General features: G+C 43.5%; 1 protein-coding gene across 1 annotated transcript in view; it reads right to left on the reverse strand.

Moving 5' to 3' along the window:
- DNAH10 (dynein axonemal heavy chain 10) overlaps nt 1-12597 on the reverse strand; it is a 141824-nt gene that overhangs the window by 115814 nt on the left and 13413 nt on the right. The window contains exons 6-14 of the mRNA XM_044290221.1: nt 9152-9380; nt 8896-9053; nt 7330-7560; nt 7059-7249; nt 5878-6076; nt 3680-3874; nt 3406-3576; nt 2720-2896; nt 1733-1909 (exon numbers count right to left, since the gene is read on the reverse strand). Of these exons, the coding sequence (XP_044146156.1) occupies nt 1733-1909; nt 2720-2896; nt 3406-3576; nt 3680-3874; nt 5878-6076; nt 7059-7249; nt 7330-7560; nt 8896-9053; nt 9152-9380 (1728 nt within the window). The remainder of the gene's footprint in view (nt 1-1732; nt 1910-2719; nt 2897-3405; nt 3577-3679; nt 3875-5877; nt 6077-7058; nt 7250-7329; nt 7561-8895; nt 9054-9151; nt 9381-12597) is intronic.

Genomic DNA, 12597 nt, shown 5'->3' on the forward strand with positions numbered 1-12597 from the left:
TAAGTATTCAAACCCTTTACTATGATGCTTGTACACCTTTATAGAAGTCCACCCATGGTAATTTCAGTTGACTGGACATGATTTGGTAAGACACAGCCCTGTCTATATGAGGTCTCACAGGTGACAATGTATATCAGAGCAAAAATAAAGCCATAAGGAGAAAAAAAAAAAGAACTGCCTGTAAAGTTCAGAGACATGATTGTGCAGAGGTACAGAGGAGAACTTTACAAAAATTACTTCTGCACTGAAAGATCCCAAGAGCACAGTGGTCTCTATGATTCTTAAATGAAAGAAGTTTGGAACAACCAGGACCAGTGAAGTGATACACAAAACAAAACTGGGTGCCAAAGGGGTAGATCTTAGCTGGAAAAGTAGGTAGGCAACCTGTGCCCCTTTGAGGTAATAGATGTCAACAGCTCACAGACTTTTCCATAATTCCAAAGAAACTGGTCAGCTGCACTCCAGAAAGAAAAACGTGATCCAGATCCAATTCCACAAACCAAAGACCTTGCAAACAAATGAAAGGGAAACAGTAAGTAGAGGTGCTCAACCCAGTATTAAACAGTATAAAAGCAAGAGAAGTAACCAGTAGTACTCAATCCATTTGTGGGGGGGACCCAAAACCTGCATCCCTCACACCAGAGTCGCCAGTGATATCTTTTGACGACTGTGGCGTAAGGGGTTAGGAGCGCAGGTTTTGAGCTTCCCGTTGCTAGTCCTCAATTGCTGGGTTATGCACCTACCCTTACTGTTTCCCTTTTAATCTTTATGGCAGAGTGGCCAGAAAGAAGCCTCTCATCAGTAAAAGACACATGAAAGCCCGCCAGGATTTTGCAAAAAAAAAAAGTACCTTAGGGTTTCTCAGATTTTGAGAAACAAGATTCTCTGGTCTTTTGGCCTCAAATCTAAGCATCATGTCTGGGGAAAACCAGGCACTGCTCATGACGTGCCCAATACCATCCATACAGTGAAGCATAGTGGTGCCAGGATCATGCTGTGAGGAAGGTTTTCAGCAGATGGAACAGGCATTGGTCAATTCTGATTTTTAACCATGCTTAAAAATCTGCATTTGCCGATGGCAGATCGTGCTGTCTAATAGCAATGTGCTGCCAGCAAACCACTAGACAGTATGGGAACGAGCAATGGCATAGCGATCACTCCTCCCCATGCTGCAGAGGAAATCGCTGCATGTAATAGCAGCGGTCTCCTCCGCTATCTAGCAAGCGGTTGCCGAGAGAGAACGCTTCCCTCCCAACAATCACTTACTGATCTGCCTGTCTAATACAGGTTTTAGGGCCAACTCTGTGAATGTCCTGATTTGAAACCAATCGAACATCTCTAGAGAGACCTGAAAATGGCTGTCCACCGATGGTCATCCAACCTGACAAAGCTTGAGAGGATCTGCGGAGCAGAATGACAAGAAAATTCAGGTGTACAAACCTTGTGGCATCAAACCCAAGAAGACTGGAGGCTGTAATCACTGCCAAAGGGACTTCAACTGTCCTGAGGTCTGAATACTTGTCAATACAAGATTTTAGTTTTTCCTTTTCAATAACATTCTGTTTTCACTTTGTCATTATGGGTTATTGAGGGCAGAATGATGTGGAAAAACACAATTTTTTTTTATTTATTTTAGCACCAGGCACCAACATAACAAAATGTGAAAAAAGTGAAAGGGTCTGAAGACTTTCAAAATGGATTATATATTTGGAATCAGAAACTGCATATTTACCATTTCAGTAAGAGATATGTTGGTGTGGTTAATAAGACCAGGTACATGTATGTTGACAAGTACACTTCTTTTCAGCAGAGATGGCAGGATCTGATCTGTGCTCTCTTTCCAAGCCTCATACTTCTTGTCTTCATACTCCTTCATTCTTCTTGCCACTTCCAAATATTTTGCCTTGGCCTAAGTAAAAGACCCAAAAAAATGAAATCACAAAAGTTCTCAAGTGTAGGTGACTGGCCCACCGGGGAACAGGCGAATCCACCGATGGCCCCTAGTCCCCACCCTCTGCACAAATGGCACAGTAGACTGACCATACCACATATAGATAGGCAGCAAATACCATCTCAACATGCCAATGTTCATATAAAAACAATGTATTATCATAGATGCATTGGATGGCTCAGGTGACTTGTATGTACATAAGCAGTTCATCATTTCATTCCTCTCATCACGAACCTGAAGTCTCTGCAGGGACCCTATAATCAATCATCTTTAGTGTCTTGCTGCTGCCTGCCGCTGGGAGAGCAGATAATATTTGCATATAGCTGAACAGTGGGCCCCCAAAACAACTTTTACAGGTGGGCCCAAGCAGGTTTCGACTGGCCCACAGGGAATATCCCGGTGGGCCCCTGAGCAAGGTGCACAAATAACACATGGCACAGAACACTGACCACACTACATATAGTTAAGCGGCATACAGCATTTCAAGCAGCCTATGTTACTATTAAAACAAAGTACCCAGCTTATTATTATAGATGCATCAGGCGGCTGAGATGACTTCTAGGTATGGAGACAGGCCGGCCAGTATCCTCTTTCATCAGGGACCAGCCCCCTGAGGTAATCACCCTTCAGCATCTCGCTGCTGCCTGCCAGTGTGTGGTCCAGAACCTCCAGAATGCATTGACAACCAAGGACTGGACAGCACCACTCAAGGCTAACGTCACATATGGATATGTCCTTCCATAGGATGCCTAGATTTTAAAAACGTACCATTTTTCCATGCTCACTTGCTAACATCTCTTCCATTTCCAGAAACCGAACAATTGTGTGTTTAATTCGGAGGAAAAGTGACCTTTCCCAATATATTGCCCCAGCCACTGGAGGATGATTCTTGTAGAGAGGAGGGGTTTCCAGGTTTTTCACGAAGAGAGTGTTTACTATGTCAACCTAAAATGCAAAAAAAATGATAAAAACCATAGACTAATGTGGTTAAATGCGCAAGGTTTGGGTGTAGGGTTTAAGCTGGTCATAAACTGCAATATCTAATATGTAGAGTAAATCCACTGAAGTGAATGGGGACGAGCTTAATGATCACACATAACCTGTCGACACAAGTTTTGTTTCTCTAGGCTTTCATTTTGGTGTGGAGGGACAATGACAGTGGCCTGGCCACATTTCTAATCTTCTTTTATGCCAGTTTACGCGTGGACTGTCGGATTCTGAGCTTAATTGAGGACGAGGCATACACCTCATCAGAAATTAGGCGCCGCATCCGACAGCACCCCTGGTGACCATAGACTTTTTAGATATCTTAATAATAATAATAATATATATTTTTATTTAATATCTCTCTATTAATTATCTTTTTATTTTTCAGCCTGTGTACTTGATTGTGGGAATACCCCATTAAACAATAATGCAATGCTCTGAATTTAAGCGGCAATATGCGTCCTTACCTCTTTACAATACTGCTCCAGAATAGCATTAAATTTCATCATCATCTGCTTGTTGATGGCTTCTCGAGAGCGAATGTGCTTAAACTTCAACAGCATGTCAAATGCAGCCTCAGCTGAGCGAAGACTTTTAAATGATTCGTCAATAAAATGTATGGCTTCTCCTTCAATGGCCTGTTTATTTGTCACATAATAGAAATCAGCAGGTCACATTCACATTCAGGTACTGCTCCAGCCCAAAGCCTAAATGACCACATCATTCCCACACATTTCATACCTGGACTTCATTCTTAAAGTCATCTCTGACAAGTTTCCATTGTTGAGCGTATTTTATATTGAAGGGATCAAAAGACAGGTCTTCCATTGGTTTGATAAGACCATCAACTCTATGCAAAACGTCATCAATACGCTTGGGATCACCAGTGACCGCTTTTAATTCTGGACCAAAAATGTTGTAAAACTCCTCTAGAACCTGTGCATTAGAAAAAGACAAAGTCCATTCGTTATAAATTGTTGAAGGGAATCTGTCATCATCTTTAATCTGCGCTCTCCGAGGGTGGTATAAGGTAGTAGTACAGAAAGATACAAATATTCAGTTTTTTTTGCGTGTTTTTTTTCAAATATAGTATTTCATATTTGTTAAGTCTCACTCCATCACTTCCAGGTTTCCTTGTCAGAGTAGATACGGAGCCTGAAGAAGGCTGCACACAAAGCATGCTTGCAAACAGCCTAATCACTACACGTAAAGCTCTGTTCACACATAATGTATGGTTTCCATTTATATTAGATCTAGGGTACGAAGAATTCCAACCCGATGGACCACTTTGACTTATAATGGGGCTCGACAGGTGCCATTGGGGTGTCAGAAATTTGACAAGAAGAACAGAGATGCATGTCATACTACTCTTCCCATCAAATCTGATTGATCTTCTGGGTGAAGCATTTGATGCCGGTGTGACACAGCCTGATTGGTGCTGGTATTGCCCGCTAGATTACAGACAGAGGAGGCCATTACAGTTTGGGCACAGAACTGTTTACACAGATGCAGCACAGACCAGAAAGTGAAAAACTGGCAAAACTTACCATTCTGTATGAGTCTAGGAGTAGTTCCTAAGCAAAGTATATTGAAGAATTTTTATTTTCTGCATAGAGATTTTTTTGTATTTGCAAGCTTACAGTGCTGCCCATAATTATTCATACCCCTGGCAAATGTTGACTTAAATTTACTTTTATTCAACCAGCAAGTAATTTTTTGACGGGAAATTACATACTGTAGTTGTCTCTCAAAAGATAAGACGATGGACAAGAGGCATTATTGTGGGAAAATTATTTTTTTTTTAGCTTTTATTTACATTTGAGCAAAAAGTGTCCAAGTGGCATAAAAAAGGAGAGGCCTTCAACCCAAAGAACACCATCCCCGCTGTCAAACATGGTGGTGGGAACCTAATGCTTTGGGGGTGTTTTTCAGCCAATGGACCAGGGAACCTAATCACAGTAAACGGCACCATGAAAAAAGAGCAATACATGAGGATTCTCAACGACAACATCAGGCAGTCTGCAGAGAAACTTGGCCTTGGGCACCAGTGGACATTTCAGCATGACAATGACCCAAAACACAGCAAAAGTGGTGAAGAAATGGTTAGCAGACAACAACATTAACGTTTTGGAGTGGCCCAGCCAGAGTCCAGACTTGAATCCAATTGAGAATCTGTGGAGGGAGCTAAAGATCAGGGTGATGGCAAGAAGACCCTCCAACCTGAAAGATTTGGAGCTCATTGCTAAAGATGAATTGGCAAAAATACCTGTGGAGACATGCAAAAAGCTGGTCTGCAATTATAGGACGCGTTCGATTGCTGTAATAGCCAATAAAGGCTTTTCTATTGATTATTGAGAAGGGAATGAATAATTTTGGACTGGACACTTTTTGCTCAAATGTAAATAAAAGCTGAGAAATGTTATTTTTCCACAATAATGCCTCTTGTACGTCGTCTTATTATCTTTTGGGAGACACCTATGTCATTTCCCGTCAAAAAATTACTTGCTGGTTGAATAAAAGTAACTAAGTCAAAATTTGCCAGGGGTATGAATAATGATGGGCAGCACTGTACCCCTACTCTGGCAAATCAGCTGCCCTATCAAACACAAAATATAATCAATTTCTTAAATAGCCAATTCAGTTTTTTGGAGAAGCCACTAAACAAATGCAGAACAAAGGTAACCGAGGGCAGGGGTAAAAGATCAAACAAACAATTATGATCCGATATTATTCTCAGGGGGAATGTCCTGTCTGCTGCAGCTGAAGAATAAAACTGAGCAGGTATGTCAACCTCAGTGTGCAACTTTTAACCCAAGTCAGAACGTGGTCTAATCTATTTTGTTACGTCCATGAAATATGTTTTTTTTAGGTTTCATTTTTAATTCAGACAATTCTGTGTAGAGTCCAGTTATTCCATTAAAATGAGAATAAATTAGTACCTGCAAAATATCAAAGAGATCTTGACAAATAGTAGCCAAGTAGTCAGTTTTCTCAAAGAGACGTTTTCTATCAAATTCCCAACGCTGGTCCCTCCCTGAAGCTTCAATCTTAGCGCGGACTTCGAAGTAGCAACTTTTCCATAATTCCAGGGTTCTCTTTGCCTCCAGGGTTTTGTTTTTTGCTGCTTCTCTGTTCTCTCTGAAAAACATTGGTGGATAATAACCTGTGAATCCATATTTCATTTTTCTATTCATTCCTCATTTACTGACTACATGATATAACCACTTTCTACATATCAAAACCTTAAAGGGGTTATCCAGGAATTCAAAAAATGAAAATACTTAAAAGGGTTGTCCGGGTTCAGAGCTGAACCCGGACATATCCCCATTTTCACTCAGGCAGCCCCCCTGACAAGAGCACCAGAGCAGTCCATGCTCCGATGCTCTCCTTTGCCCTGCGCTGAATTGCGCAGGGAAAATACATTTTCTGGAGTTCCGGTGACGAACCAGGCTCTCCTTAGGGCTGCCAGGCAGAGGCTTCCGCCCAGTAGTGAGCCCGGTGATGTCACCGGCACTGATGGGCGGGCTTTAGCGCTACCCTAGCATGTAAAACGGCTAGGGCAGTGCAAAAGCCTGCCCATCAGAGCCGGTGACGTCACCGAACACACTGCTGGGCGGTGTGTTATTGTAAATAAAAGATCGCTTGCCCTGCACAATACAGCGCAGGGCAAGGGAGAGCATCGGAGCACGAAATGATCCGATGCTAACATCATATAATAATATAAAAATCCATGCAAAAAAAAAATGTGGGATTTTTTTCAAAGTTAGAAAAAAATTTATGTATTAAAATACAAGAAAATCTATATAAATGTGGTATCACTGTTATTGTACTGATCCAGAAAATGAAAGGCACAGGTCATTTTCACTGCAAAGGGAACACTATAAAAGTGAAACCTATAAAACAATGGCAGAATTTTCTTCTTTTTCCAATTTCCCACTACATCATATGCAATATAAAATGGTGCCATTAGAAAGTGAAAGCTGTCCCACAAAAAACAAGCCCTGACGTGGCTAAGTCAACGGAAAAATATTAAAAGTTATGGCTGCAGGAAGGCAAGGATTAAAAATGGAAAAGCAAATAACAGAAAACTTTCTGGGTCCTAAAGGGCTCAATTACCTACCGAAAAAAAATGTGAATATTCAAAACTCTACAGACTCTTTCTGCAATTTCCCAGGCAATTCGCTCCATTAATGGGACCATTCTTTCATCTTTATTGTAATGACGGGAAATGATCCACACCATTCTTAAAGCATTCATCATTGGAGGGATTGTATCCAGGACTACATTAAAACCTGTCCCGTGTGTTAAGTTCTACGAGAGAAAATACCAAAACAATCAGCATGCAGTGAGTATTGCAGACTACATTACAACGGCTCGTAGAGAATACGGACCTTTAAATGACGTTCAAGAGTGGTTAGGAAGCGGACATTATCAGCAGCTTCTACATGGTACTTTGCAAGCTCAGTTACTGTCAGATCCAGATTTTGTACTAAACCAGGATCAGCAATAGACAAAACATTTAGGACCTTCTTCACTGTGGGAAGTTTCAGCTGTTCACTAAGTGCACTTAACGTAGCATTGCGCTCGCGCCAGAAGTCAATTTCAGCCAGTGGAGACTTTCCCTGAAAACAGACGAAAACAGAAGACCTCAAATCAAAAATCAACCTCAATCTAACTGCAATTTTCTGTTATTGTCTTTCTTTTTCTTTTTTCGAGTGGGACTAGTTATATTTCTGTTAAAGAGGACCTGTCACCACAAAATGCAGTGCAATCTGCAGGCAGAAGGTCATAGAGCAGGAGGAGCTGAGCAGATTTATGGGAAAATATTTAGTAAAACCAGTAACATTTATACATTTAAATCTCTGCTCTTTCTGACCTTAAGCCAGCCCCAGTACAGTTATCAGTGACTGACAGCTATCTCTGTACACAGCCATCTCTGTATACACACTTATACAAAGAATGCTTTCAAGCATTGATAAGATGGCCCCTGTATAAAATTAAAGTCAGAAAGTGCAGAGGTTTAAAAGTATAAATGACAAGTGTAATTTAAAGGTATATTTCTGTTATGTGAAGTTATCCCCTATCCAAATGATAGGGAATAACTATTAGATCAGTGGGGGTCTTACAGCTGGGACCCCTAGCGATCACCAGAACGAGTTACCCATATCTCCGCAGTTCCCTGAAATGAATGCAGCGGCCGGTCGGGCATGTGCGTGGCCTCTCCATTCAATTCTCTGAGCGTTCGACTATCTCGGGAATTCCTATAGAAATTAATGGAGCGGCGGCATGCATGCCCGACGAGCCACTCCGTTCATTTCAGGGGGCTGCAAGACGTACAAGGTCCGGTCCTGTGGATAGGAGAAAACTTAATGTAACTGTAATACCCCTTTAATCTTTACCACAAAACTACATACATATCAGTCTGCTCAGCTTCTCCTGCTCTTTAACATGCTCCCTGCAGATTGCACTGCATTCTGAGCCGACAGCTTCTCTTTAAAGGGAATGATTATCAAAGAAAACCCCATGCATGTGCTCTGCTAGGGCTACTGAAGTGAGGGGTCCTCTGCTCAGAAGTCCCATATAAACAAATGAAGAGTGGCCCCTCATGCGCGGTCTGCTCTCCTTCACTTTGCGGCCTTCGTTCTAGAGATAGGTCTCAGAGGTGGGACCTGCACCTATCAGACATTTTTGGCATATCCTAGCAATATGCCACGAATGCTTGAGATGACACAACCCCTTTAAGTTTTTCATACTTTGCCTAACATTATATATATATATATAAACTACATAATATTGTGTATAATAATAACTGATACAGTCTGAAGCTAAAACATGTAATAAAACACCTAGTATATATGATAGATAAAGAATACGGATGTCAAATAAAAATACATGTTCTAGTCCCATAACGCTCCGAGATGTAGGAAGGTATATGCAGTATACCACGTATAAAATACCTGCGGTTTCTTTTGCAGCAGTTCCTCCAGAGCTGCGGACACTTGTGTCTGCCAATTCATCACACATTGCTCCAGTTTCTCTACAGCAGTTTTATCTGCTGCCACTACAGCAGGTTCAGTGTCAAGGTTCACATCTGGCATCTCTAATTTAATTTCTCCTGATATGGAGAAAAGAGAAAGCAACAAAATGTATAAGTTAGGATAAAAATATGCCATCGGTGATTTAGTAAAAATAATATTGGAAAAAAAAAAATACCTTCAAGTTGCTGTATTGTTTGCTGAATATGGTTCAGGAATTTCTGCATGTTCATAAGGAATTCATCTCGAATTAGCTGTACACTTCTTAGTTCCACATTTGGCTCTTCCAGCTTTAAGGAATCTTTGTCACTTATGTCTTCAGGGGATCCTGTCTGCTGAGCTTGATCCTCTTGAAGGGAGATATCTTTGCTTTTGTGTTCATTGTAAGACAACAGAGGCATAAAGACCTAAAACAGAAACAAATCCACATAAAGAAATAGAGTTAGATGAAGTCCTTCATTCAGTGCTCTAATCTATGAGCCATAAGAGATGGCAGTTACACATCATAGCCTCTTCCTTTCTGGAGGACCCATTGTGTATTGCTACCGCTCTGGTGGTACTGCAGACAACCTGAACATTTGCCTTCATGTTTCAATGCAGCTGAAGTATGGGGGTCTCACTAATGGAGCATCCTGTGAATACTTTATTTTCTGAGCACACTTAGTATGTCCAAAGCCAACAACCCCTTTACTGAGTACTGTACTTAAAGGCTATGGACATATTCAGGGCAATTTTTTATAATTACTTTTTACTCATTCTGGGCAAAATAAAACTGTTGTTTTTTTTTTTCAATTGGTCTTTATTAAAAATGTTCAGTCATTTTTGAGATACAAGGGTTAAAAAATTGTCTGTTTGCAGAGTATCACTTCTCAGTCCATCAGCTGAGCTCACATGAAGCCTTATCTCTGATCTCCTGACCTCATAAACACTCATTTAGGCCATATTCTTATCAGCTTGATAATAGTTCATAAGAGTTTAGGTTACTTTCACACTGGCGTTTTGAATTCCGTTTGTGAGATCCATTTCAGGGCTCTCACAAACGGTTCAAAACGGATCAGTTCAGCCCCAATGCATTCTGAATGGATAAGGATCCGCTCAGAATGCATCAGTTTGCCTGCGATCAGTCTCTATTCCACTCTGGATGCGGACACCAAAACGCTGATTTTTGTACTCACCGTAAAATCTGTTTCTCTTCCGTTCATTGGGGGACACAGGCTTGACAGTGGGTATAGCTGATGCCACTAGGAGGCGACACTAAGCACAAAAGTGTGAGCTCCTCCCTCTAGTTATACCCTTCCTACAGGAACTAAGCTAAAACAGTTTGTGCAAAAGCAGTAAGAGAAAAAAGGGAAAAACAAAACAATGTACAAACCCAGAATCATGCAGGCCACAAAGAGGCCCGTAACCAGAGAGAATGGGTGGGAGCTGTCTCCCCCAATGAACGGAAAAGAAACTGATTTTACGGTCAGTACAAAAATCTAGTTTTCTCATCCGTATCATTGGGGGGACACAGGCTTGAACATGGGACGTTACAGAGCAGTTCCAGGGGTGGGCCATAAATGAAGAAGCCCTCCGGCCAATCAGAGAACCGCCGTCTGCAAAACTCTACGCCCCTAAGAAGCGTCAGAAGATGCAAAGGTGTGCACTCTGTAAAATATGGAAAAGGTGTGCAGAGACGACCAGGTAGCCGCCCTGCACACCTGAAGGGCCGAAGCCCCATGATGTACTGCCCAAGAACAGAATGAGCAGTTACCTGGAAGGGTGGAGCCGGGTCACTGTTGCGGAAGAGTGGAGCCGGGTCACTTCCACAATGGCCAAACGAATCCATCGGGAAATGGAAACTTTAGATGTAGCCAGCCCTTGTCTTGGCCCCTCTGGAATGATGAATGACTGAGACAGATAGATGCGAATTTCCCCGAACCAAATCCAGAGTGTGGAGCGACTGCTCAGGAGGATGAGACGGGGCTGGACAAAAGGAAGGGAGAATGATCTCTTAATTGAGATGGAATGCCGAAACGACCTTTGGAAGGAAGGACTGGACAGGGCTAAGGACTACCTTGTCCTGATGGAAGATAAGGAAGGGTGACCGACAGGAAAGAGCCGCTAGTTCCGACACCCTACTGATGGAAGTGACTGCCACCAAAAAGGCCACCTTGTAGGACAGAAAGCGAAGGGACACCTGCTGCAAAGGCTCAAACGGAGAGGACCGGAGAGCGCTGAGCACCAGATTAAGGTCCCAAGGATTCAAGAGGGCGCAGCATGCGCCAAACTCTGCAGAAAGGTCCGAACTGCAGAAAGTGAGGCCAAGTTCCGCTGAAAAAGAATGGAAAGGGACAAAACTCGCCCTTTGAGGGAACTGAGAGCCAGCCCCAAGTCCATGCCCGACTGCAGGAAAGACAAGAGTTGTGGCAACAAGAATCGAATGGGAGAAAACTGGTGACGTTCGCGCCAACTAACGTAGGACTTCCAGGTCCGGTGATAGATCTGGGAGGACGATGGCTTCCTAGCCCAAATCATCGGTCCTTGCGACAAGAGGTCCTGGAAAGATGCCATGGTTCGTCGGCGAGGAGGGAGACTAGGGATGCGTGCCATATTCTGCGTGACCAGTCCAGGGCCACAAGAATGAGAGGCAGCCCTTCGGAGCTGATGTTCCGGAGATGAAGCAGAAGAGCAGGCAGCCCCATCTCTCTCAGATCGCGAGAAAGACCTGTGGATGCAGAGCCCATTCGCCGGGATCGAGTCTCTCTCAACTGAGAGAGTCGGCGATCCAGTTGTTGACGCTGGGGATATGAGCTGCCAACAGTGCTGGAACATAGCTCTCCGCCCAGGAGAGGATGAGAGCTGCTTCCGACATGGCTGCGGGGCTCCAGGTACCGCCCTGGTGATTTAGATATGCGACTGCCGTGGAGTTGATGGATTGAACCCAAACTAGACACCCCCGGAAACTGTCCAATGAACCAGAGAGAGACGAGTCGCCCGCAATTCTAGAATATTGATCGGAAGGGAGCGTTCCTCGCGGGACCAGGTGCCCTGGGCCCAGAGATTGTCCAGAACTCCCCCCAGCCCCGGAGACTGGCGTCCGTTGTCAACACTATCCAGTGGAGGGGATGGAAGGAGCGGCCCGATGTCAGCAATTGAGACATCAACCACCAACGAAGGTCTCGGCGCGTCGGGGCAGGGAGACGGATGAGTCGATCCAGGGAGGCCGAGGAACGGTCCCAAATGGTCAGAATGTGCCGCTGAAGAGCCCTGGTATATAACTGAGCATAGGGTACTGCTTTGAAGGAAGAGACCATGTAGTCCAGAGCCCTCATGCACTGGCGAATGGGAAGAGGCTGAGGCCACAACAAGGAGAGGATCTGACGACAGATAGTGGAGAGTTTGTCCGGGGGCAAGAATATCTTGGCCCGATCAGTGCCGAACAGCATGCTCAGAAACATCAGCTGTCGAGATGGGTTAAGACATGACTTTGATAGGTTCAGAACCCTCCTGAAGCATTCCAGGGTGTCTCTGACGATGCGTAGGCTGTCCGCCGTTGTCCAGAATTACGGTCCCTTGATCAGGATATCGTCCAAGTACGGAAACGCCACTATCTCCCTGGCATGAAGCAGAGCCATGACTGAG

This window comes from Bufo gargarizans, chromosome 1 (assembly GCF_014858855.1).
Source record: "Bufo gargarizans isolate SCDJY-AF-19 chromosome 1, ASM1485885v1, whole genome shotgun sequence".
Taxonomy (NCBI): Eukaryota; Metazoa; Chordata; class Amphibia; order Anura; family Bufonidae; genus Bufo; species Bufo gargarizans.